Source organism: Aotus nancymaae, unplaced genomic scaffold (assembly GCF_030222135.1).
Source record: "Aotus nancymaae isolate 86718 unplaced genomic scaffold, 86718_ANA_hifiasm-v0.15.2.pri h1tg000003l, whole genome shotgun sequence".
Lineage (NCBI taxonomy): Eukaryota > Metazoa > Chordata > Mammalia > Primates > Aotidae > Aotus > Aotus nancymaae.
The window spans coordinates 56,687,779-56,715,622 of NW_026988414.1; the positions used below are offsets into that span (position 1 = coordinate 56,687,779).

Consider the following 27,844-nt stretch of genomic DNA (forward strand, 5'->3'; position numbering starts at 1 on the left):
GTGAAGGAAGTCATTGGTAGCTTGATGGGGATAGCATTGAATCTATGAATTACTTTGGGCAGTATGGCCATTTTCATGATATTGATTCTTCTTAAGATGGTACTTTTATCTTTAACTACAATGATTGAATGTGAAACTCATTTTGAAAATAAAACATTGCTAGGTATTCTAAATATTTATTAGATGTTTATGAGCAATGGATACTGTGAATTTGTAATGATGATCACCATCTCCAAAAATAATATCAGTTTTTCTTATTACAGTAAAACACATTATGTGTAAATTCTAACTACAGCAATATTTAGAGCTAGGATATTTACCATTCAAGTTATAATGTATCAGAAACATCTTATAAAATAATACCATTTTTTTCCCTTTTTTTAGGTTAGCTATTATTTTCCTCTCAAAACTTTTTGGAGATCTTATTTATTTTATTTTTTTTGAGACAGAGTCTTGCTTTGTTGCTAGGCTGGAGTGCAGTGGTGTGATCTGGGCACACTGTGACCTTCACCTCCCAGGTTCAAGAGATTCTCCTGCCTCAGCCTCTTGAGTAGCTGAGGTTTTACCACATTGCCCAGGCTGGTCTAGAACTCCTGAGCTTGTGATCAGCCCACCTTGGCCTCCCAAAGTGCTGGGATTACAGGTGTGAGCCACCGTGCCCCACCTTTTTTTTTTTTTTTTAGACAAGGTGTCACTTTGTCACCCAGGCTGGAGTGCATTGGGGCATGGTCTTGGCTCATTGCAGCCTCAATCTCCTGGTCTCAAGTGGTCCTCCTGCCTCAGCCCCCCAAGAAGCTGGGACTGTGGGCACGCGCCACCATACCTGGCTAATTTTTTGTATTTTTAGTAAAGATGGGGTTTTGCCATGTTGCCCAGGCTGGTCTCGAACTCCTGAGCTCAAGCAGTCCGCCTGCCTAAGCCTCCCAAAGTGCTGGGATTATAGGTGTGAGCCATTGCGCCTGACCTAGACAGACATTTTCTGAAACATAACTGGCAATGAGCTGGTTTAACATTTTGAGTGATTCTTCACTTCCTAGTTCTTAATTATAATATACCTGTTAAGATCTGTAAGATCCTGAAGACTTTTAAGATCATGAAGCCATATAAGAATGAGGATTGAAAGTTGAGCGCAATTTTCAGGATTTTAGGAAACATTCTTAGCTGTGCTATCTGCCTAAAATTAGTCCTTATTACTTCCGTCCTTTGACTGACTTCAAGTTTTCTTCATAGCCCTGTCAAAGTTTTTCTGGCCATCCAGAGTAAAATCATTTCTGTGTGTCTCCAACTTGTCTTGTATATTTGCTGTGTACAATGTATTGCTAGACTATGAACTCCTCAGCATGGCCACTGGGTAACTTAATTGTTCTGAGTTACAAGCATTTAAAGGAGAAATCAGTTTCTTTGCAGATAGCTTCATACATTAAACTTCACATGGATTTTATTTTCCATATTTCCCTTTTTTATTTCTGCTACTTTCATTGCCCATCTTGCTTCAGAGACTGACATTTCAGAGTGGATGTTAATTAAAGCATAACTTTTCTTCTTTAGTATATTTCTATCCCTCGTGTGTCTTAGTGCTAAAATACAGGAAAAGTGCCGTATTTTTAAAGCATTCAGTGGTTTTCTCTGATGTTGCTATCTGTTCCATTTTTCTTTTTGATACATTGAGGTGAGTCTGCTTTTTAACCAAACAATGAAATAGTGGAGATCGTCATACTGTTGTGCCTAGCTAATTGGCAAATTAATTTACCAATATAGTCAGTGTAGCACCTTTGAGAAGGTATGATGAGAATGGGCAAGAATGTCAGCATCTCTTCTTAATAATTGTTTTCAGTTTTGGTTCATGAAGAATGCTTAGTTTGTTAATATGTGATGCTGCCTAGAGCTATATTTATCTGTTTTTATTTATAGTAGTGTAGTAAAGCGGCATATCATTACAGGAAAAATGATTACTGTGATGAGTTAATCAGAAAATCTATGAAAATCTATATGACAATGTGTGGTTTGGCTTTTAATGATATCTGTAACAGTCCTCCCTCTTCACTGCTGCCCTACGCAGTGTAGGCAGATATGCCTGGCACTGTGAGCACCCCCCCCCAACAAAAGATAATAATTATAATGCTTCTCTCAGGTTTCAAAGCATTTCTACACTGTGCAAGCAAGGAGCAATAGAATGTAGACAGATAGATGCTGGATTGACAGCAGGCTGTTCATACCACCAGCAATGGTTTAGCACCTCCATTTGTCAGCGAAAGTTGGAGGTCTACAGAAAACCGATTTCATTTCAGCTCACTTTCAAAAATGTGATTTTTTTTTTGCAAGAAAAATTATGCTATTTGCATGAAAAGAGGTAAAACGATTTATTTACACATCTTAAAAAGTTACAATGGACATTTGCTAATAGAACTGCTGAAAGAGGGTGGTAACAACCTTTGAGTAAGATCTGGTCTTTTAATATTAAGCTTTTAGTAAAAAGGAACACATTAAAAGTCCAGAGTAGATCATTTATAGTCACCGAGTATTTACTGGACAATTACTGGGCTCTAGGCACCATTCTGTGTTCTTGAAGTTTTCATTCCAGCAGGAAGAGAAAACTATAGTATGTCAGATGACGATAAATATGGATTAGTTCAGCAATTCTTAAAAAGTGATCTTTTATGTGCGGTACACTGATATGAATGTACAAAATCAGTCAAGAATTCTCACTGTAATAGTTTTTCTAAAAGTAAAGGTGTGTGCCTGTGTGCCCCCACCCCATTTTTATAGAGGGTGATCAGGGAAAGCCTCAAGGATAAGGAAGCATTTGAGCAGAAACCTACAGAAAGTGAGAGAAGGACATTTATCTGTGAGAAAAAATGTTGTAAGAAGAGAAAATGCTGTATAGAAAGGTAGGATTCTCCTGTCAGGTTCAAGGAACACCGAGTAGGTCACTGTGGCTGGAGAGGGATAAGAGGGAAGAAAGTGGTAAGGAGAGAGATTGGAGGTGTAGGAGTTTGATTTTTATTCCAAATGAGAAGCCAGTGAGGCAGAAAAGTCACTTAAATGATCTCTCGGACTCCTTTGTTGGAACAGACTATAAGGGGCAGGAGTGGAAGCAGGAGACCACCTAGAAGGCTCTTGGAATAATTCAGGTGAGATATGGAGATCTGAACCTGATTGAAGCTGGTGGAGGTGGTGAAAGTGTTTGGATTCTAGACATGCTGAAGGTGGAATAGACAGGACTTGGGAATGGCTTGGATGTGGAGTGTGGTAAGTGAGGACTCAAGGACATCTGCAAACTTTTTGGCTGAGTAATGACAGAACAATGGAATGGCCACTGGGTGAGGTAGGAAAGACTTTTAAGAAGAGATTTGGGGGTGGAGTGCTGTGTGCAGAGGAATTTTGGTTTCAGACATTGTTTTAAATGTCTTTTAGACTTTCAAGTGGGGGTGTCACATAGGCATCAGCATGTATCAGACTCAAATTCAGGAGAAAGGCCCAGCCTGAGAGCTACATGGGGCGGCATCATCCTGAGACAGAAGAGTACCATGGGCTGAGTGCAGACGAAGATGAGGTACAAGGACTCAGCACTGACATATGCTTACTTTTAAATTTGGGGAGGTGAGGAGCCAGCAAATGAGGGAGCTAGTGAGGCTGGGTTGGGAGTAGTGAATACAATTCAAAGAAGGGTATTCCCCTGGTGGATTTATTAAAACATAAGCTGGGTGTGGTAGCTCAGGCCTGTAAATCTAGCACTTTAGGAGGCCAGAGGGGACAGGATCATTTGAGCCCAGGAGTTGATGACTAGCCTGGGAAACATAGACCAGGTCTCTACAAAAAATTAGAAAATAAAGTATCATATGGACATGGTAGCATGTACCTGTAGTCTACTTAAGAGGCTAAGGCAGGAGGATCTCTTGAGCCCAGGAGTTGGAGGCTGCAGTGAGCTATGATGGTGCTACTGCACTCCAGCCTGGGTGACAGAGCAAGCCCCTGTCTCAAAAAAGAAGGGTAGTTTCAAGGAGTGATGATTAACTGTCACGTGTTGCTGATAGGTGAAATAAATGAGGGCTCAAAATGGACCAATGTGGAGATAACTGATAATTTCCCCCAGAGCAGGTTCAGTGCTGTGTTGGCAAGCCAAAGCCTGAAAAGGAGTGGGTCCGACAGAGACTGGAAGAATTGAAGACAACCATTGCATTTCTATGAGGTTTTCAGAAGAGTAATGTGTGACAGTTTTAAGATGCAGGATATTATAGCTTCTTTTGCTGTTGACGGTTTGACAGGGAAAATTAATCTAAGATTGATTGGATTTTAAGATGCAGGAAATTATAGTTTTGTAATGATAGGAATGTTTGAGAGGAAAAATAGAGGAGAGGTGTTTGAGTAGACAAAGGAGGATGGGGTCTTGGACACACACTCAACCTTCATAGAAAGGAGGAAAGGTGACGTATAATGGGTAGTTGGTAAGGCAGTGGGATTCTGTTGAAGTTATTGGTTGCTTCTATTTTTTCAGTGAAATAAACTGAGGATGGGGGCAGTGGTTAGGGGCTGAGAGATGAGAAAGTAGGATCAATGGACACACAGCATGGCCAACTTGAGGTTAAAATAAGATGAGCTGCCATGGTTGTATTTTTTTCTCCAGCCAACTGTTACTGAACAGACTCAGGTAAAGAATGGGCAGTTTAAAAAATGTGGCTTAACAGATAAATACAACAAATGGAGAGAAGGGCAATGGAGTGGAGGATAGAGGAGTGATTGTAATGATGTGAAATAGAATCCAAAGGCTGGGTAAAGAGAGAATCAGGAATGGAGTGGGAGAAAAATGAAAAAGGTGGTCACATTTGTGAATTGTAGGGGACTGTTGTATTGAAAAATTGTTGGGGTACTAGAGGGAAAGAGATGGAAGGATGAGTAATGATGTTAAGACAGTAGGATGCTTGAAATTGAGATTTGGGAGGTTTTTATTATTGGTACTGTGAAGGTACTAGTTTCTAGTTTGTCAGTCAACCCCTAATCAACATCATTGAAAGACTAAGTCAAGGAACTGAGAGATTACTATTGTAGGGATCAACTACATAGATATTATTTTAAGACAGTCTCACTCCCATTGCCCAGGCTGGAATGCAGTGGCACGATCTTGGCTCACTGCAACCTCTGCCTCCTAGGCTCAAGCAATCCTCCCACCTCAGCCACCTGAGTAGGTGGGACCACACGTGTGCACCACCACACCTGGCTAATTTTTTGTATTTTTAGTAGAGACAGAGTTTCACTATGTTACCCAGGCTGGTCTCAAACTCCTGGGCTTAAGCCATCTATCTGCCCCCCTTGGCCTCCCAAAGTGCTGGGATTACAGATGTGAGCCATCTTGCCCAGTCAGACATTAAAATTATTATAGGAATAGTTTGGACAGAATGGTATTAAGCTGTTAAGGTCGGTGTTTGAGGTAATGCAAAGGTCTTAGGACAGTGCCAAGTAGCTTATAGCAATGTTTTGTAACTTTCATTTTTCCTTGGGTGTTATTCTACATACATGTTCGAGAGGTTATATGGAAACTCCATTACTGAACTCTGAGAGGCGAGCTTAGCTAAATTTGAACTGGGTAATGATTTTCTGTTAAATCCTGATTGGATCAAGGTTCTTCATGAAAGAGCCTAGGCACTTAAACTGTGTTCTCAGATAATAGAGGTAGATAGATGCCATTTGGAATCTACTATAGCCAGTGAGTGACCAGATCCTAGGTAGCTAATATTTAGTTCACTAGGTTTAAATGGACTATGCCTTTAGTGAAGGAAAAAGAAAGGTCTGGCATCTTCCTGTAGGGAGCTTGCTCTTTAACGAAAAGTATTTAGTAGTTGGAAGATCAGTACCTCTTGAAGCAGGTTAGTAGACCTCTGACAAAACTGGTTGGAGTTTGAGACTGGGAATCCACATTTTTTGCTGCTGTCTTTAGGAAACGCCATTCACAACTGTATTATCTGAATTATAACCACCATATTCTTAGGGTTTGTGTCCAATTTCTATCTTGGCTCTGATATGCCCAGCTTCCTGAAATACACGTTCACGTTAGGTTTCTGTAAGGAATGGATGAAAAGCCAGTTCACCTTTTTTTGTCCTCTTTCACTTGTTTCTTCATAAGAAATCTTTCTGGAATCCATATTACTGATCACAAGGCATATAAAAAATTTACAAACTACACAGTTGAGACTGTTGGATCATCAAGTGGCAAAATTAAAGGAATCTAATATTTCTAGCTAAACAAATCTTTAATGGGAGATACATGAATTTGAATATTTTTAAAGTGTTAACATTAGAGACAGTATTTAGAAATAGTTGAACACCTTAGAAAATAAAGAAATCTGAGGAACAAAGCTCGAACTTCTAAAATTTTATTTAAAATTTATGGTCTCAAATTATTTAAGACCAATGTGCTTTGGTCACCTTTTCTAAAAGTGTGAGCTAATTGTTACTGTAATATTTTAATATAAAACAAGTTAACAGTTCTGATGGTTCCAGGGCCTGGAGCTACTTACCTAACTAAAATGGCAGTTCTTTAAAACCTGAGACCTCTCCATTAGAGCTATAAAATTTCCTGTACAGTTATAAAAGGGAAGCTGAAGATCTTCTCAGTTTCATTTTGGTTAAGATATTATACAAAATATGCCTACCTTGAAGAAAGCATCTTACCTGCCTCCAAAGGCAGCATGAACCACTGGCAGAAAAGGAACAGATTTCAGGTGTGGCAGAGATTTTTGATCCCAGGAGACTTTTTGTCTGAGAAGTCAAGAATCCTTAACTCCCAGGCATCTTACCAGTTTCTCAGCTCTTGACAGTTTGATTCTATCTGGCACTTAGGAAGATGTGACAGGGTCTATTTATTCAGTAAGTACAATTCCAAAGGTTTGTGTTACTGAGTGGTCTATATATCCATAAAATACATGCTCTTAAGAAGCTTGCAGCCTAATTGGGAAGATGAGGAATGCTACTTATATTTAAAATTCTAAGTGTTGTCTTTTAATAGTCTACTCATACCCTTATATAAAAAAGAGTAAGTACCTCAAATATATTTGAAGGAGACACCTGACAGTAAGAACTTTGGAGAACTGGCTAATCAAGAAGTTATTTGAGTAAATGAAGCCAATCTTACAAAATGTGGAGGTTTAAGTAGATGACCTGGGGGCTTTTCTATCTTGAACTTCATAGAAAGAGGAAAAAAGCTTATACATTCCTCAGCCCCATCCATGAAGTTCGCTATTCTGCATTTCATGGTCTCCCCTCTACTTTTTTTTTTTTTTTGAGATGAAGTCTTGCTCGTTGGCCAGGCTGGAGTGCAATGGTGTGATCTCTCGGCTAACTGCAACCTCTACCTCCTGGGTTCAAGCGATTCTCCTGCCTCAACCGCCCAAGTAGCTGGGGTTGCAGGCATGTGCCACCACGTCCAGCTAATTTCGTATATTTGGTAGAGATGGGGTTTCACCATGTTGGCCAGGCTGGTCACTAACTCCAGACCTCAAGCGACCCACCCACCTTGGCCTTCCAAAGTGCTGGGATTACAGGTCACTGCGCCAGGCCCTGACCTCTACTTTTAAGGTGAAGGACATATCAGGTTTAAGGAAAATCGGGATCTAGTAAAACACAGCTATTCACAGATTTGTACTAAAAATCCAGTGAAATCATTTGCAATGAAAAACTTTTAAATCTAAATTAACAGCATACTGATTACTATGTTAACATTATGTATCAATATACCAGGCTATATTAGTAAATGACAGACTGAGTTAAGATTTAAAATAATATCTCTAATAGGATAACTGGACTACTTGCTGGGAGTCACCTGGAGATACTATCCAAAATGCACCCTGGGAAAGTGCTGAGTTTCCTTCTATTCCCCTCCTCACCCACCATAAACCCAATCCTTAAAGCTACAGCTGTTAACCCAAGACTCACTCAGAATATTCTTAGTTGCCCATATGATAAAATACTGAAACAACTCTGTAAAAATGGTCTGGTTAACCACAGGCATTAGATAGTGGCTTCATCTGACATATCAAAGGGTGACTTTGTCTTCCAAATGTGATTAGGATGACCATTTAGATGATTTGACTGCCATTTGCTTGCACATTAAAGAAGGAAAACCAGGCAGAGGAACATTATAAATACTGTTAGTAAATGTTTATTTTTTGTATTCCTTAAAAACAGAACAAAAATCACAAGTTTAATATTAGTCCTTTGAAATACTGTACACCAAATAAGCCTCCTTACTCATGCAGCAAGTTGGTCTATGTTCTCTTTACTTCTGTTTGCCAGATGTTCTTCGATGATTTCTGCAAACAGATTCCTCTTCAACAGTTTATAAGCAAGAGGTAAAAGATGACCAGCAACTTTATGAAAATACTGAAAAATAAAAAAATATAACATGAAGCAGAGAACACCGCAGATATCCTAGTAAGTAGCAGAAAACATATCCAAAAAAAAGCACTTGTTTAACAAAGGCTACTTCCAAAATCATTTTAGCTACTCTCAAGTGATAAGTGAACACAATTTAGGGACAGGCACCTGGCATTCTAAGAGGCAATCTTGTTGCTCCAGAAGACTAATGGCATACCTTGAAAATTAAGAAAACTAAATTTGAGTTTCCTTCTTCCTTTAGGTTTTATCAATTTTGTATCACCCCGAACTATGCCCACAAATACATTTTATTCTCTCCAGTGTACTTCCAGTCAAAAGTTTAAGCTTTATTTTCCTTGTTTCTGTAACAATGCCTATGCTGAAAGTGAGTTTTCAGATTGTATTTCCTTTATCCTCAAATTCCTTCTCCCCCATCCCCAACATGTACCACCTCCCAATCCCTGTTAAGAGCCACTGCCTTAGGTTTATCAAAAGATTTTAGATTACTGTTATCTACATATACCACTCTTTTGTTGATCATACATTTAGCCCTTAACATGTGCTAAATCTATTTTTTTTTTTTTTTTTTTTTGAGACAGAGTCTCACTCTGGTGCTAGGCTGGAGTGCAGTGGCACCATCTCAGCTCACTGCAACCTCCGCTTCCTGGGTTCAAGTGATCCTCCTGCCTCAGCCTCCCGAGTAGCTGGGACTACAGCCGCCTGCCACCACACCTGCTAATTTTTGTATTCATGGTAGACAGGGTTTCACCATGTTAGCCAGGATGGTCTCGATCTCCTAATCTCGTGATCCACCTGCCTTGGCCTCCCAAAGTGATGGGTTTACAGGCGTGAGCCACCATGCCCGGCCTGTGCTAAATCTTTTTATAACTCTTACACGTCATTCTCACAACAATCATCAAGTTTGCTATTCACTGGTTCACATCTTATAGCTCTGTTTATGGTTAGGGCCTCTCTAGCAGGTCAGGCACCATTTGGATTGGTTGATGACTGTCATTCTGGCTGTTAAACATTTTGATTATTTTTACTGATAATTATGAGGTTGGCAAAGAATAGTAGTATAAGATGGTTTATATGGTTTATAGCAGGGTTCTCAAAATGTGCACCCCTGACCAGGAGCATCAACTTCACTTGGTAACTTGTTGGAAATGCAAATTCTCATGACCTACCCTAGATCTCAATCAAACTTGGGGAGGGTGGGGAGAGTGCCAGTGTGTGTTTGGACAAGCCCCCAATGACTGATGCACGCTAAAGCTGGAAAGCTACTGGTTTAGTCTTGCTCTTTCCCCTGTGGTCTGTAGAGCAGCAGCATTACCATCACCTGGAAGCATGACAGATACTCAGTCTCAGATCTAATCCTGGACCTACCAATAGAGTGCATTTTAACAACGTCTGCAGATGAGTCACATGCATTTTATAGTTTGAGAATTACTACACTCATTTAGGCACTGACTTTGGAACCAGACTGCTCTTGTCAACCCGCACAAGATGCTTTGCCTCTCTGTGACTTAGTTACTAAGTAGGTTAAATGAGAATTAAATGCTCTGCGAACAGGTGTGCAGACATAGCTTACAGGTAAAAAAATGGATCCAAAGGTGTTGAAAAGCTTGCCTAATCTTACACATGGGGGAAGACGTCATTTACAACCAGTTTAGCCCCACGAGCATTTCATGCCTGCTATACCTTATTGTCTCTTTGACTTTCAGGCAACTATGGTTGAATAAGCACAGATTTAGCTATTAAGTAAAATTTTCTTATTAATGAGCAATTAGTTAATGGTAAAACAGCATCTCTTACAAAGCTTAAACAATTTTTAAAGTGTATTTTTCATCTAAGATTTCAAGCACAATAACAAATACCCCCACCACAATGGAAACAAAATGGAGCCTAAAGTATGTGCACACATCCCCATACATAGCCCCAAATCTATACACACAGCAAGAAGGCATATCCCTATAATGTGCCTAATAAGTAAATTCATTTTAAGCCTGAATGCAAATAATCTTGGTTATTACCTTTGCTAGAATATAAGATGAATTTCAAATATTTTTAGGACATCTGCTTTAAAAAAAAATCACTTCAAAAAATTCATTTTGAAATACAAGCTGAATATCTTAGCTCTGCTGGAATTTGGGGGTATAAATGTGCATGTATTCATGTGTGCTGGGGGTAGAAGACGGAGGTGGGGCAGTGGGTGGCAGGTGGAGTTTTTTTTACTCACATGTGAGCCATAGCAAAAGAGATCCATTCCCAACTCAAGCCCCATGCCATAATCACATTCATCATTAGCAAACTGCACAAAAGTCATCATTTCTTCAATGGGAGCAAAAGCTTTTAGTCTCTCCTCGTCACTTGCAGCCTCAACTATTGTCTTGCAAATTCTCTTGAGGTCAGCTGAAAGAAATCAGTGATATAGAAGATTATCTACACAGAGAATAAATCGGTCTTCAAAGGTAAGGAGACTATAAAGGGGATTTTTCCTCCTAAGACTTTTTGTACTAGTACAACTTGTGCCATGCAGGGTAGTAATCTGCAGCACTCTAATTCAGAATGGCAATTTGATAATTTTTCTACTTAGGATTCAAGCTTAAAAACAACAAAGATTTCTTTATTAGCGACTATTTAACAGGATTTAGTTACAGTCTTTTCTTTTTGAGATGGAGTCTTGCTCTGTCACCAGGGAGTGCAGTGGCACAATCTTGGCTCACTGCAACCTCTGCCTCCCGGGTTCAAGGGATTCTCCTGTCTCAGTCTCCCAAGTAGCTGGAAAATACAGGTACACATTACCATGCCCAACTAATTTTTCTATTTTTAGTAGAGACAGGGTTTCACCATGTTGGCCAGATGGTCTCAATCTTTTGACCTCATGACCTCATGACCCACCCGCCTCAGTTTTCCAAAGTATTGGGATTACAGGTGTGAGCCACCATGCCCAGCTACAGTCATGATTTTTCCAAAGTCTATTCCATGATGGCAATCATGATTTTACATAAGCTTTAAAGATTCAGCAGACTAGTCCAGGAATTGGCAAACTTTGGCCAAACCTGGCTTACCCTGGTTTTTAACTACCCTCAAACTAAGTATTTTTAATTTTTAAATGGTTGAAAAATAAAACAAGAATGTGATAGATTATGTAGCCCAGAAAGTGTAAAATATTTACTTTCTGGCCCTACATAGAAAGTTTGCCAGCCTGGTCCATGAATTATATAGTTGCCTCTGCATGTGAAGTTCTACATCCTTGGATTAAACCAACTACAGATTAAATACTCAGAAAAAATAAACACAGATTTAAAAAATACAGTATAACAACTATTTACATAGTGTCTATGTTATATTAGATATTCTAAGTAATCTAGAAATGATTTGAAATATACAGGAGGATGTGCATAAGTTATGCAAATAGTATAAGGGATTTGAGCATCAGATTCTGGGTATCCTTCAAGGTCCTGATACTAAGAGACAACTGAATTAAAAAAAGATCCAAGTAGGCAAAATGTTATTTTTGCCCTGTCCTACCTTATTTGTTAGAAAATTACTGACTTGTGATAAATGAAAACCAAAAAAAAGACAACAATGTAAGAGACAAGAAATCACTGCAGAATTAAACCTTTAACCAAAACATTCACCAAAGTGGGAGAAAAGTAGCCATGGTAAGAGTGTGTTTAGGGTAAGAATAGAGAGATGATGTCTAATAATTACCTAAATAATATATTTTTAAAAATTAACATTTCAATTTTGGCTTTCAAGATTTTTTTCATTCTTTCTGGATGTTAATGTGCATCAGATCTAGGGATGCAAATGAGATGGAAGTATGAACAATATCTAATTAGACTTCCTTTTGACAAATTTTATGTCCTTTGACAAACTCTACTTCTTTGAGAATAATGAAAAGAATGGATATTATTTAAACAAACCAACAAAACATTTCCAAATAAATAGGTGGCTGCTATACTGGGAGAGAGGAATACTGGCTAAAACATTAACAGTTATACTTAAGAATGATAGGTGATTTTAAATTATATGTATGAGGCACAATGTTCTGATGATACTAACGAAAAACGTAACTTATAATAGTACCAAGGATTGTCTGGGTGCAGTGGCTCATGCCTGTAATCCTAACATGGGAGGATCGCTTGAACCCAGGAATCAGACCAGCCTGGGCAATGTGCTGATACCCTGTCTCTACAATTAATAGAGAAATTAGCACCTGTAGGCCCACCTACTTGGGAGGCTGAGGTGGGAAGATCACCCGAGTGCAGGAGGTCCAGGCTGCAGTGAGGTGTGATCATGCCACTGCACTCCAGCCTGGATGACAGTAAGACCCCGTCTCAAAAAAAAAGGAGGTTGCTGGCAAAATGGCCCAATAGGAACAGCTCTGGTACACAGCTCCCAGTGAGATGGACACAGAAGACAGGTGATCTTGGCATTTCCAACTGAGGTACCTGGTTCATATCATTGGGACTGCTTGGACAGTGGATGCAGCCCAAGGAGGGCGAGCTGTTTCCTCACCCAGGAAGTGTAAGGGGCTGGGGAACTCCCTCTCCTAGCCTAGGGAAACAAAACGGACATCCCCTGCACTCCAGCCAGATGCCGTGCTTTTCCCACGGTCTTCACAACCTGCAGATCAGGGGATTCCTTCTGGTGCCTACAACACCAGAGTCCTGGGTTTCCAACCGAAAACTGGGCAGCCGTTTGGGAAGACACCAAGCTAGCTGTAGCAGATTTTTTCTTATATCCCAGTGGCGCCTAGAACACCAGTGAGACAGAATCATTCATTCCCCTGGAAAGGGGGCTGACGCCAGGGAGCCGAGTGATCCGGCTTAACAGGTCCCACCCCACAAAAACCAGCAAGCTAAGTTCCACTAGCTTGAAATTCTTGCTGCCAGTAATAGCAGTCTAAGCTCGACCTGGGACATTTGAGCTCTGCAGGGGGAGGGGCATCCACCATTGCTCAGGCTCGAGTAGGTAGTTTTAACATCAGCATAAACAAACTTGCTGGGAAATTTGATTTGGGTGGAGCCCATGGCAGCTCAGCAAGGCTTCTGCAGGCAGACTGTCATTAGATTCCCTCCTCTCTGGGCAGCGCATCGCTAAATAAAGGCAGCAGCCGGTTAGGGACTTATAAAGATCCTACCTTCCTGGGACAGAGCACCTGGGAAAAGGGGCTATTGTGGGCACAGCTTCAACAGACTTAAATGTCCCTGCCTGGCAGCTCTGAAAAAAAGTAGCGGATCTCCCAGCACAGTGTTCCAGCTCTGATAAGAGACAGACTGCCTCCTCAAGTGGCTCCCTGACCCCCATGCATCCTGACTGGGAGACACCTCATACAGGAGAGCCCTGGCTGGCATCTGGCAGGTAACCTTCTGGGACGAAGCTACCAGAGGAAGGAACAGGCAGCAATCTTTGCTGTTCTGCAGCCCCTGCGGGTGATTCCCAGGCAAGCAGGGTCTGGAGTGGACCTCCAGCAAACTCCAGCAGACCAGCAGGAGAGGGGCCTGTTCGCTAGAAGGAAAACTAACAAACAAAGAAATAGTCTCAACATCAACAGAAAGGACATCCACTCAGAGATCCATTCCAAAGCTTACTGACTTTGAAGACCAAAGGTAGATAAATCAACAAAGATGGGAAGAAACCAGCACAAAAAGGCTGAAAATTCCAAAAACAAGAATGCCTCCTCTTCTCCTCCAAGGGATCACAACTCATCACCAGCAAGGGCGGATGGAGAATGAGTTTGATGAATTGACAGAAGGAGGTTTCAGAATGTGGGTAATAACAAACTTCTCTGAGCTCAAGGAGCGTGTTCTAACCCAATTCAAGGAAGCTAAGAACCTTGAAAAAAGATTAGATGAAATGCTAAATAACCAGTTTAGAGAGAACATAAATGACTTGATGGAGCTAAAAAATACAGCATGAGAACTTCGTGAATCATACACAAGTTTCAATAGCTGAATTGATCAGGCAGAAGAAAGGATATCAAAAGATCAACTCAATAAAGTGAGAAGACAAGATTAGAGTGAAAAGAAATATATACAAAACCTCCAAGAAATATGATCAAATCTACCTTTGATCAGTATACCTGAAAAGTTGAAGGAAATTAAAGAGCAATAATAGTAAAACAAAACCTTATAATTTGTAGTGGCTATATAATAAAGTAAATTTTGCTGTGTTATGTGCTGTTTAATACCTCTCCAGCTGTGTTTAAGGCAGAATAACTGCCTTCCTGTAAACCACTGAACCTTAACTATCCTCCCTACATTCTTAGCAAAGTTTCCAGGCATCCAGAAATCCCTGGTTTTCTTGATGACCAGGTGCAAGGTCACAAAGCAGATAAACCTGTAACTGAAATGTTTCTCAAGCTGTTACTCTTGAAATGTAAAATACATCACAATTAACTAATCTTTGTTCTGGCATCTGTAAACTGGCATTTGTAAACTGGCATCTGCTTCATCATCCTATACCACCCAGGTGCATAAAGACATCCCATTTTCTTTGTCTTTTGCTCAGAATTAGGAAGCAATTCCACTAAGCCCATGATCATGTTAAATAAAATCCTCCTGCAACCCCATTGGTCTCTCCAGATCTCTGATTTCCTGCTACATTTTCTGGCGCTGGAACAGGGACTGGAGATGGCAGGCTTACTGTCTCCTTCACCAGTGGGACCAAGGCCCCAGGCCACGGGAGACCTTGGGTTAGCAACCCTAGGCACCACTGGGAGGACTGCAGCCCTGATAGGAGATTGGCTCTCTTTGTGCCCCAGCACCCACTCCCAAACAGTGCATCAGAACCTTGGAAGGGGCCAGGACCAACATACTTCAGGAATTATGGTAAGGCATTTAGGGAAAAGAAAAGAAAAGCCCACCCCAAGAGAGTAGAAGGGGAGTCTGATCAACTCCCAGGAAGTGACTATTATTAATTCAACCACTCCCAGGAAGTGACTATTATTAATTCAACCCAGAAAGGCTGGGGGAAGAGAGACTGACTCGCTGATTTGGATGAAACTCACATCCCCACTGGCACACCAAACAGAGGTGACTCATTAAACAGGTTTGTAGAGGGAAACGGGAAAGGGGGAGGATTGTGGAAGTGTGTAAAAGAGATAGGTGAGGGAGGAGCCAAAGCGGGGCGTGAAGTGGGGAGGTGCAGATCCCTTAGAATGGACTGCAAACTCCGCAGTCAGTTAGGGCTGATTTACTAGAGGGCTGACTGCATACGGCTGACAGGAGCTCCCTGTGACAGGAATAAGGTACTCTCCTAGCTAAGGGGCAGTCTGAAAACTCCCATAACAGGAGACGGTGTTCAGTCTGAAGTGAAAGTCTTTGAGAGTCGCCTTGTGTGGAAGGATGGGAGGAAGACAGTCAAAACGCACACCACTAGAGTGCATGTTAAAGAACTTTAAGACGTAACACCATAAAAACACTAGAAGGAAACCTAGGCAAAACCATTCAGGACACAGGCATAGGCAAGGACTTTATGACCAAAACACCAAAAGCATTGGCAACAAAAGCCAAAATAGACAAATGGGACCTAATCAAACTCCACAGCTTGTGCACGGAGAAAGAAACAGTCAATAGAGTGAATCGGCAACCAACAGAATGGGAAAAAATTTTTGCAGCCTACCCGTCTGACAAAGGGCTGATATCCAGAATTTACAACGAGCTAAAAAAGATTTACAAGAAAAAAACAAGCCCATTCAAAAATGGGCAAAGGATATGAACAGATACTTTACAAAAGAAGACATACATGAGGCCAACAAACATATGAAAAAATGCCCATCATCACTGGTCATTAGAGAAATGCAAATCAAAACTACATTGAGATACCATCTCACGCCAGTTAGAATGGCGATCATTAAAAAATCTGGAGAAAACAGATGCTGGAGAGGATGTGGAGAAATAGGAACACTTTTACACTATTGGTGGGAGTGTAAATTAGTTCAACCACTGTGGAAAACAGTGTGGCGATTCCTCAAGGACCTAGAAATAGAAATTCCATTTGACCCAGCAATCCCATTACTGGGCATATATCCAAAGGATTATAAATCGTTCTACTATAAGGACACATGCACACGAATGTTCATTGCAGCACAGTTTACAATAGCAAAGACCTGGAACCAGCCCAAATGCCCATCGATGATAGACTGGACAGGAAAAATGTGGCACATATACACCATGGAATATTATGTAGCCATTAAAAACGAGGAGTTCACATCCTTCGTAGGGACATGGATGAACCTGGAAACCATCATTCTCAGCAAACTGACACAAGGACACAAAAACACCACATGTTCTCACTCATAGGTGGGTGTTGAACAAGGAGAACACATGGACACAGGGAGGGGAGCACTATACATGGGGGTCTGTTGCGGGGGGACAGAGGGGTGGTGGGGAGTTGGGGAGGGATAGCATGGGGAGAAATGCCAGATATAGGTGAAGGGGAGGGAGGCAGCAAATCATACTGCCACGTATGCACCTATGCAACAACCTTGCATGTTTTTCACATGTACCCCAAAACCTAAAATGCAATTAAAAAAAAAAAAAAAAAAAAAAACTTTAAGAAAGGCTTCTCACGAGACTGTGAAGTTAAATTGTCCCCTGAGAAGTTAAGGACCTTGTGTGAGTTAGAATGGCCTTCCTTTGGGGTTGGATGACTGGCCAAGAAAATGGTAGACAAATCATTGGCTGAGTGTTTAGGGTGATGACTGGGGTCGGAGGACAGACAGGGCATCCAGATCAGTTTCCATATACTGATTCATGGCTCAACATAGCCCAAGACACACTCTAAGTGGCTGCAAACTTGCCTAGCTGCCTACTGCAAAGCCTTAGTGGCATGAGCAGGGCCAAAGGAGGCCAAGGAACCTACAGACCCCAAGCCCACAAAGGAAGAGAAGAAAAGGCAAGAGGCACCAGAGAACCCAATTTTACAGACTCCCCATGAAGAAAGAGAAGTTCCACCCCCTTATGCTCCAATATACCCATCCCTAGCACACCTGAGGCAAGGTGAAGAACAAGAAAGCAGGAGCTCATGCTGTGCCAGGACTAGGTACAGGGGGTCAAGTCTCCCCCTCATAAGGAAAGGAGAGAGAAAGGAAAAGAGTAATGCAGCCAGTCTCTCCAATCTGGCCGTACCTGGGCTTTGCAGATGCCTCTCCGTGAAACACCGGCACCAGCCTATTTAGATGAGCGGGGGCAGGTTCGTGGTGGGCAAATAATCTGTATCCATCAGCCCTTTTCCACTCTGACCTTCTAAATTGGAAACCACACATTCCCTCCTTCATGGAGAATCCCCAATCTCTCATTGATCTAATACAATCCATCTTTGCTACTCATAACCCTAATTGGCTGGATTGCTAGAAACTGCTGTTAACGTTGTTTAATATAGAAGAACACAGGAGAATAAATCAAGCAGCTCTCCAATGGTTAGAAAATAATGCACCAGCAGGCACTAATGATGCCCCGCAATATGCAGTGCAACATTTCCCTCAGATAGGCCCTAAGTGGGACCCCAATGAAGAGGAGGGGCTGCAAAACATACAAATATAGGATAGCACTTTTAAATGGGATGAAGGCAGGCGGGAAGAAGATAATAAATATAGGGCAAGTCTCAGAGATCTGCCAAAAACCTGATGAAAGCCCAAGTGAATTTTATTAGAGACTATGTGAAGCATACCAGCTTTATACCCTATTTGACCCAGAAGCTCCTGCCAATCAACGTATGGTGAATGTGGCTTTCGTCAGCTAGCACAAGGAGACATTAGGCGGAAGCTACAGAAGCTAGAAGGATTTTAGGGCTAGAATGCTACTGAACTCATACAGGTGGCTACCAAGGTGTTTTAAAATCGAGAGGAAGAGGCTGAAAGAAAGGCGAGGCACAAGGCAAAAGAAAAGGCAAACTTGTTAGTGGCTGCCTTAGTTGAGAGGGCAGCTGGTGTTAACAAGAGCGTGTGGGAGAGGTGTAATCAGACCGGAGTCTGAAACTTGGCCCAGATTGGGGAGAGATCAATGTACAGTGTGCAAGGAAACATGAGTGTCTAGAGAGAGTAGCATATGAAAATCAGGTATCCCCATACAGCCATCGGTTTTATCCCCATGCAATACCTAGACCAGCAGAAGCAAGCCAACAAGCCCCAAATAATCAGGGTACAGGCTTAACTGGTGTGGCTGGGATAAACAGCTATAAAGACTGAAACAGACTGAGCTCCATTTCTCTAGGCCCTCAGAAGCCTATGGTCGGGTAAAGGTAGGGGGCCAACAAATAGATTTTATGATACACACGTGCTAAGCATCTGGTGGTGACAAAACCACTGGGGCCACTGTCAAAAACATACCACCATTATTGGGGCCACAGGAGTATCAGAAAAAAGACCCGTCTGCCAGTCAAAAAGATGTGTTATTGAACATCTTTTGAGGTCCAGCATGAGTTCCTATTTCTCCCCAGCTACCCTGCCCTTTTGTTAGGAAGGGTTTTCCTTCAAAAGTTACAAACACAGATTTCCTTTAAACCAGAGGGGAACATGACTCTAGATTTTAACCAAGAGCTACGGTATTAGCCCTAACAGTACCACAAGCTGAAGAGTGGTGGCTATTTGCTAAGGATATGGAAGGACCCATAAAGCAGTCCTGGAGGTCATGGAGGAAGTCATATTGTCAGGGCTAATGAGAGAATTTCCAGATGTATGGACTGAAAATAATCCACCTATGCTAGCCATAAACCATGCTCCGGTGGTAGCACTAAAAACAGGAGCCACCCCAGTCTGGCTGTGCCAGTATCCTATATCCCAAAAGGCTATCCTAGGCATAGAAAAGCCTCTAGAACAGCTCAGAAAACACAGCATTCTGGTGCCACATCAGTCACCTTGGAATACTCCACTCTTACCAGTAAAAAAGCCACTACCTAACCAGGAGATATCTATCTCCCATGAGTACAGGCTAGTACAGGACTTTCAAGCTGTAAACCAGGCTACAGTAACTATTCATCAAGTAGTGCCAAATCCATACACTGTACTCTCACTACTCCCCTCCAATGCAGTGTGGTTCACTGTTTTAGACAAAAGATGCCTTCTTTTTTGCGTTTGCCTCGCACCAGTCAACCCCTATTTGCTTTTCAATGGAGAAGTTTCCAACTTACTTGGACCAGGCTTCCCCAAGGGTTCAAGAACTCCCCCACAATCTTCATTGAGGCAGTAGCATCTAACCTTAATGCCTACGCCCTTAAAGACTGTGGCCTACTGCAGTATGTGGATGATCTTCTTCTAGCAGTCCCACTTTAGAGGACGGTCACAAAGGAACCCTTCATCTGGGGAACTGAGCAACAAAAAGCATTTAATGCAATCAAAACAGTTCTAGTTAGGGCCCCCACCATAGGACTGTCAGACGTAACTAAGCCCTTCTTCCTGTATGTTCATGAGCGACAGGGAATGGCTATCGGGGTCTTAACTCAGATTCTAGGATGATGGCACCACCCAACAGCCCACCCATCTAAGCAACTGGACTCAGTAGCTCAGGGATGATCACCTTGCTTTAAGGCCCTTGCCACTATAGCCATGCTTACACAGGAAGCTGATAAAAAGACCTTAGGACAGCAGTTAACCATATAGGTGCTGCACTCTGTCCAAACGCTAATGATTCAAAGAGGGCATACTGGCTGTCAAATCCTAGAATGACCCAATACCAGGGACACTTATGTGAAAATCCCCACATAACTTTAGAAACTGTAAATATTCAACCCTGCTGCCTTGCTCCCACTAGGGCCAGGAGCTACCCTTCATAACTGTATAGAAACAGTAGATGAAGTTTTCTCCAGTAGAAAAGATCTCACAGATTGCCCCCTCCAAAATCCAGATGTTGAATACTTTACAGATTGGTAGCAGCTTTGTGAAAGAAGGAGTCAGGTGGGCTTGATATGCAGTTGTAACTTTAGATTGAATAGAGGCCCAAAGCCTGCTGACAGGAATATCAGCCCAGAGAGCAGAATTAGTAGCCTTAACAAGAGCACTGTTGCTAGCTAAGGGAAAAAGCCAAAATACACACCGACTCAAAGTGTGCTTTTGCTACGCTGTATATACATGGGAGCATATACAAAGATAGAAGACTCTTTTTTTTTTTTTTTTTTTTGAGGCAGAGTTTCGCTCTTGATACCCAGGCTGGAGTGCAATGGCGCGATCTCGGCTCACCGCAACCTCCGCCTCCTGGGTTCAGGCAATTCTCCTGCCTCAGCCTCCTGAGTAGCTGGGATTACAGGCACGCGCCACCGTGCCCAGCTAATTTTTTGTATTAGTAGAGACGGGGTTTCACCATGTTGACCAGGATGGTCTCGATCTCTTGACCTCGTGATCCACCCGCCTCGGCCTCCCAAAGTGCTGGGATTACAGGCTTGAGCCACCGCGCCCGGCCAAAGATAGAAGACTCTTAACTGCCCAAGGAACCAGTATAAAATATCCAGAAGAAATCTTACAACTTTTAGATGTAGTATGGGAACCAAAAGAAATAGCTGTTATACACTTCTGAGGCCATCAGAAAGGTGGAACCCTAGAGGCCAAAAGAAACACAAAAGCAGATGCAAAAGCTAGGTGCACAGCAATGAATACCCCACCTTCTAGCATAGCAGCTAGAAAGGCAGCCTGTGCCATGCCTCTCCTCCCAGAACCCATGCCTCTCGAAGAGCCAAATCACTCCCCAAATGAGAAGGCCTGGTTTGCTCAAGAAAATGGAGCCTATATTAAAGAAGGATGGTGGAAATTCTCAGATGGCAGGTTAGCTATTCCTGAAGTAACAGCCCCAAGGTTTGTAAAAATTCCACCAAGGAACTCATAAGGGAAAGACAGCACCAGAAACGCTGGTGGGGTGCCACTTCTATGTGCCACGGCTCACTGTCATCTCCTGAGCCATTTGTGAACAATGCTTAATCTGTGCTCAGAACAACCCACAGCAGGACCAACTCAGCCCCCAGGAATTCAAGGAGTAGGGGCAGCACCTTGTGAAAATCTGCTTGTAGATTTTACAGAGTTGCCCCGGGCAGCAGGCTATTGCTGTATGTTAGTGTTTGTCTGTATCACTCAGGTTGGGTAGAGGCTTGCCCCACCAGGATAGAAAAGGCACAAGAAATAACTAGAATATTATTAAAAGATATTATCCCCAAATTTGGGCTACCTTCAACTACAGAATCAGACAATGGCCCAGCATTTGTGCCGAAATTGTCCAAGACCTAAAACGGCTGTTGAAAATAACCTGGAAATTGCATACTGCCTATCGCCCACAGAGCTCAGGAAAAGTTAAGCATATGAATTGAATGCTCAAACAACTATTAAAGAAATTCCACCGGGAAACCCATCTGCGATGGGATCAGGTCTTGCCTATGGTCCGAATCAGGTGTACTCCCACCAAACAGACCAGGTATTTACCCTATGAAATTTTCTTTGGCTGGACACCTCCAATCATCACTGAAATTAAAGAGGACTTGAGGGGGTTAGGAAACTTTGCCCTAAAAAAGCAAATGCAGGCCTTAGGCATAACTATGCAAAAAATAAGAGGCTGGGTTCACGAAAAATTACCTATCAGCCTAACAGACCCAGTACATCCCTTCAAACCTGGAGACTCCATTTGGGTTAAAAAGTAGAACCTGACTACCTTAGGGCCAACTTGGGATGAGCCCCACATTGTAATATTTTCCACCCTGACTGCTGATAAGGTTGCAGGCATTATGCCCTGGATTCATCATAGCCCATTAAAACCCACAGCAGCCCAAGAGAAGTGAACCAGTGAGCAAGATCCTGAACACCCAACCAGGCTAATCCTGAGACGAAACCAAACTGCCAACAAAAGCGGCAGTCATGCTCTAGTTGCACCATCGGAGGCTGACCAGTCCACGCATGGCTGAAGCTTAAGGAGTCATCAAAAGTAAATGTGGACTGAAATTTTAAGTCTGACTGCTTAGTATTGTTAACTAGTCTATTACTATGCTGTCATCTTTGCCAACCCTTATGTCCAAGGAAACAGTCACCCTGCCCCTGTGTAGTGGTATAGAAATATTTATTTTTGGGGTTGGGTGCGGTGGCTCATGCCTGTAATCTCAGCACTTTGGGAGGCCGAGACGGGTGGATCACGAGGTCAAGAGATCGAGACCATCCTGGTCAACATGGTGAAACCCCATCTCTACTAAAAATACAAAAAATTAGCTGGGCATGGTGGCGCGTGCCTGTAATCCCAGCTACTCAGGAGGCTGAGGCAGGAGAATTGCCTGAACCCAGGAGGCGGAGGTTGCGGTGAGCCGAGATCGCGCCATTGCACTCCAGCCGGGGTAACGAGAGTGAAACTCCGTCCCAAAAAAAAAAAAAAAGAAAGAAATATTAATTTTTATTCTACTATTGTTAACTTCAATATCTGTACAAAACAAAGGGCAACTAGTAGAAGAATGTACTTAGTGCCTGCAAACTACTTGGATTGGGAATACAGTAGTTAAGACCTTGCTGTATCAAACATATAAGTGTACAGGGACTTAGCTAGGGGCTTGTACTTATAATCAAACAATTTATTCAGTTTGTAACCCAGGCAATGAGCAATCTTATGTATGTTATGGCCCCAAGCCTGTGCCTGGGACCTGGTTTGAAATACGAATGGAGTCAAAAAAAGGTCATCTTCTACACAAGACTGAGGTCGCATCCTTCCATAAGGGAGCATTCCCTTTGTATTTTGAGGCCTGCCAGGCAACGTACTCAGGCATAGCCTACTCTGCTACCTGTGGTAACCTAACCTGGGAAAGACATCATAGCAAACTTTGTAAGTATCTGTGTGGGCCAAGAGTTGCTCCATCTTGTTCCCCTGGGACCCTGGAAAAGGACTGTAGATACTGTACAACATGGACCCCTGCTGGGTACCCTGAACAGCAGTATCAGAAACCAGTTGCACTTACTGAAATGCCAACAAAGCCAAATTGTGAAATGAAAACCTGCAATCCTATAAAGCTGACTATCCTAAAGCCAGATTTACCCACATGAACTGCAGTTCACCCCATAATGGTGTTTATAAAAACATTGCTATTTGCATATTATCAAAAAGAAAACTCAGGCCCACCCCCCTCAACCTCAGTTTCAAGTTTTTAAGTCACTTTATGAAAACTATAAAAACTAACCAGGAAGTTTTTGAACCCCCTCCAGTAGCCAGTAATCTGTTCAACTGGCTGAAAGTATAGCTAATCATCTAACTGTTTCTTCTTGCTATGTCTGAGGAGGCACTAACATGGAAGATCAATGGCCATGGGAAGCAAAAAAATTAGTGCCTCAAGAAAACTTTACCTTAACTCTCACCCCTCCCAACCCTATGTACAAGTATTTGGCTCCTAAAAAATTCCACTGTCTGGAGGTACTGTATTGCCCGCTGGGGAAACAGTTTCATTAATCCAGTAGGAAAACTGGCTTGTCTAGGGCAGCAATCCCACAACCAAACAGGAAGGAAAACTTTGTGTCAGGTCAAGAATAAACAAGATAAAGTTACCTCCAGATTGCCACGCTACAACCCATTCTCTCACTTTCCAGCTTTAAACCACTCCTGGTATCAACTGGAGGTACCCAATAGTTGGCAGGCACCCCCTGGCCTTTATTGGATTTGCAGACAGCAAGCCTATCGGCAATTACCAGCCAATTGCACGGGGGCCTGCCTACTAGGGACAATCAGACCATCCTTCTTCTTACTCCCTTGCAGCTGGGAGAAACTCTAAGATACCCTGTTTATAATGAAGTGGGAAACAGAAGTAAAAGGAGTGTACATATTAATGGAGGTATAAAAATAGGACACTGGAAAGACACTGAAAGAAATTATTCAATATTATGGGTCAGCTACCTGGGCACAAGATGGGTCATGGAGATATTGTATTCCTATCTATATGCTCAATAGCATTATAAGGTTACAGGCAGTACTTGAAATCATTATCAGTGAAACTGTACAAGCTTTAGATCTGTTGGCTGTACAATCCACAAAAATTAGAAATGCCATTTACCAGAACAGACTAGCTTTAAATTATCTCTTGGCCAAAGAAGAAGATAATTTAAGGAGTCATCAAAAGTAAATGTGGAGTGAAATTTTAAATCTAATTGCTATCTTAGTATTGTTAACTATTTTATTACTATGCTGTCATTTTTGCCAACCCTTATGTCCAAGGAAAGATACACCCTGCCCCTGTGTAGTGGTATAGAAATGTTAATTTTTATTCTACTATTGTTAACCTCAATATCTGTATAAAAGGAAGGGTAACTGGTAGAAGAATGTATGTACTGCCTGCAAACCATTTGGATTGGGAATACAGTAGTTAAAACATTACTGTATTTTCTGTGGAAAATTTAACCTATTAAACTGCTGCCTAGAAAATGATAATAATGGACAAGCAGTCATGGAAATTACATCCAGGATGTGAAAACTAGCTCATATTCCAGTTCAGACATGGAAAGGGTGGTCACCAGATTCTCTTCGGAGGAGGGTTTTTATGGTGTGGAAGTTTATAAACCCTGATAGGGGGAGTAGCAATCACGTTAGGAGGATGCCTAATACTTCCTTGCTTCCTTCCCCTAATTGGAAGTATTCTGTCAATTACAGAAGCAATAGTAGCCAAGCAAACCACCAGTCAATTAATGACATTAAGTACCAGCCTGTACCCCAAGAATAAATGGAATTACCTCAAAATGACATGTATGATAGTGGTGCTTTTTATGGGCTTATGGAAGTCATGTGCATCTAGCTAAACCCAACTGTTAGCAAATGTCTAAATGAAACAAACTCAAAACAAAGCCAGTATTATGTTAAGGGCCCCAAAAGTCTTACTAATACTGTATTTCCAAGCAGGCAACTCGACAGGGAAGCAACTTAAAGGTGGGTAATAGCTCTGTTCCCGGACCCACACCACTCTGCAGGTCAGCTCCCCAGAGCCTTCCAACCTTCAAACTGTCACCATGGTTGGCCCTGGGCAGATGGCTGGTAAGCCAAAGACAGGTAAGATTCCTCAGAGGAGAGACAACCTAAGATAAGCACAGTTGCAAAGGGGCCATCGGGAGCTAAGGTATAGTTCATTTAGTGTCCTTCATGCCAGCAGCAATTTGTAGTTGCTACATAATAAATTTTGCTGTGTTGTACACTGTTTAATATAATACCTCCCCCAGCTCTGTTTAAGGCAGAATAACTACCTTCCTGCAAACCAGTGAACCTTATCTATCCTCCCCACATTTTTAGCAAAGTTCCCAGGCATCTAGAAATTCCTAGTTTTCTTGCTGACCAGCTGCAAGGTAACAAAGCATATTAACTCAAAACTGCAAAATGTGTTTCTCAAGATGTTACTTTTCAAATGTAAAGTACATCACAAAGTATGTCACAAGTTAATTAACTGCTCGTTGTTCTCACTTCTGTAAACTTGCTTTCTGCTACATCATCCTGTACCACCCAGGTGTATTAAAGGTACTCCATTTTCTTTGTTCTTTGCTCAGAATTAGGAAGCAATTCCATTGAGCTTGTGATCATGTTAAATAAAATCCTCCTGCAATCCCATCAGTGTCTCCAGATCTCTGACTTCCCGCTACAAAGTGATGGGGAGAATGAAACCAAGTTGGAAAACACTCTTCAGGATATTATCCAGAAGAACTTCCCCAACCGAGCAAGGCAGGCCAACATTCAAATTCAGGAAATACAGAGAACACCACAAAGATACTCCTAGAGAAGAGCGACCCCACGACACATAATCATCAGATTCGCCAGGATTGAAATGAAGGAAAAAACGCTAAGCACAGTCAGAGAGAAAGGTCAGGTTACCCACAGAGGGAAGCCCATCAGACTCAGAGTGGATCTCTCTGCAGAAACCCTACATGCCAGAAGAGGGTGGGGGCCAATATTCAATATTATTAAAGAAAAGAATTTTCAACCCAGAATTTCACATCCAGCCAAAATAAGCTTCGTAACTGAAGGAGAAATAAAATCCTTTACAGACAAACAACTGCCGATTTTGTCACCACCAGGCCTGCCTTACAAGAGCTCCCGAAGGAAGAACTAACTAAACATGGAAAGGAACAACCAGTACCAGCCACTGCAAAAACATACCAAACTGTAATCACCATCGACGCTATGAAAAAACTGCATCAATTAACAGGCAAAATAACCAACTAGCATCATAATGACAGGATCAAATTCACACATAGCCATATTAACCTTAAATGTAAATAGACTAAATGCCCCAATTAAGGGACATAGACTGGCAAATTGGATACAGTCAAGACCCATCAGTGTGCTGTATTCAGGAGACCCATCTCACATGCAAAGACACACATAGGCTCAAAATAAAGGGATGGAGAAATATTTACCAAGCAAAAAAAAAAAAAAAAAAAAAAAAAGCAGGGATTGCAATCCTAGTCTCTGATAAAACAGATTTTAAACCAACAAAGATGAAGAGAGACAAAGAAGGGCATTACATAATGGTAAAGGGATCAATGCAACAAAAGCTAACTATCTTAAATATATATGCACCCAACACAGGAGCACCCAGATTCATAAAGCAAGTTCTTAGAGACATACAAAGACACTTAGACTCCCACACAATAACAGTGGGAGACTTTTAACACCCCACTGTCAATATTAGACAGATGAACAAGACAGAAAATTAACAAGGATATCCAGGACTTGAACTCAGATCTGGACCAACCGGACCTAACAGACATCTACAGAACTCTCCACCCCAAATCCACAGAATATACATTCTTCTCAGCACCACATAGCACTTATTCTAATATAGAATCATTAGAAGTAAAACACTCCTCAGCAAATGCAAAAGAATGGAAATCATAACAAACAGTCTCTCAGACCACAGTGCAATCAAATTAGAACTCAGGATTAAGAAACTAACTCAAAACTGCACAACATGAAAACTGAACAACCTGCTCCTGAATGACCTCTGAATAAATAATGAAATGACGGCAGAAATAAAGATGTTCTTTGAAACCAGTGAGAACGAAGACACAATGTACCAGAATCTCTGGGACACATTTAAAACAGTGAGTAGGGGGAAATTTATAGCCCTAAATGCCCAAAAGAGAAAGCAAGAAAGATCTAAATTCAACACCCTAACGTTACAATTAAAAGAACTAGAAGAGCAAGAGCAAATAAAGTCAAAAGCTAGCAGAAGACAAGAAATAACTAAGATCAGAGCAGAACTGAGGAGACAGAGACACGAAAAGCTCTTCCAAAAAAAAAAAAATTAAGGAATCCATAAAATGGTTTTTTGAAAAGATTAACAAAATAGATAAACCGCTAGCTAGAGTAATAAAGAAAAGGGAGAATAATCAAATAGATGCAATAAAAAATGATAAAGGGGATATCACCACTGATCCTACAGTAATACAAACTACCATCAGAGAATACTATAAACACCTATACTCAAATTAACCAGAAAATCTAGCAGAAATGGATAAATTCCTGGACACTTACACCTCCTAAGA

At 41.7% G+C, this 27,844-nt stretch overlaps 1 protein-coding gene across 1 annotated transcript in view; it reads right to left on the minus strand.

Moving 5' to 3' along the window:
* Positions 1-8,136: 8,136 nt before the first annotated feature.
* The window catches only part of LOC105718022 (histone PARylation factor 1), a 64,395-nt gene continuing 44,687 nt past the window's right edge, over positions 8,137-27,844 (minus strand). The window contains exons 7-8 of the mRNA XM_012453500.2: positions 10,607-10,779; positions 8,137-8,373 (exon numbers count right to left, since the gene is read on the minus strand). Of these exons, the coding sequence (XP_012308923.1) occupies positions 8,242-8,373; positions 10,607-10,779 (305 nt within the window). The 3' untranslated portion in view covers positions 8,137-8,241. The remainder of the gene's footprint in view (positions 8,374-10,606; positions 10,780-27,844) is intronic.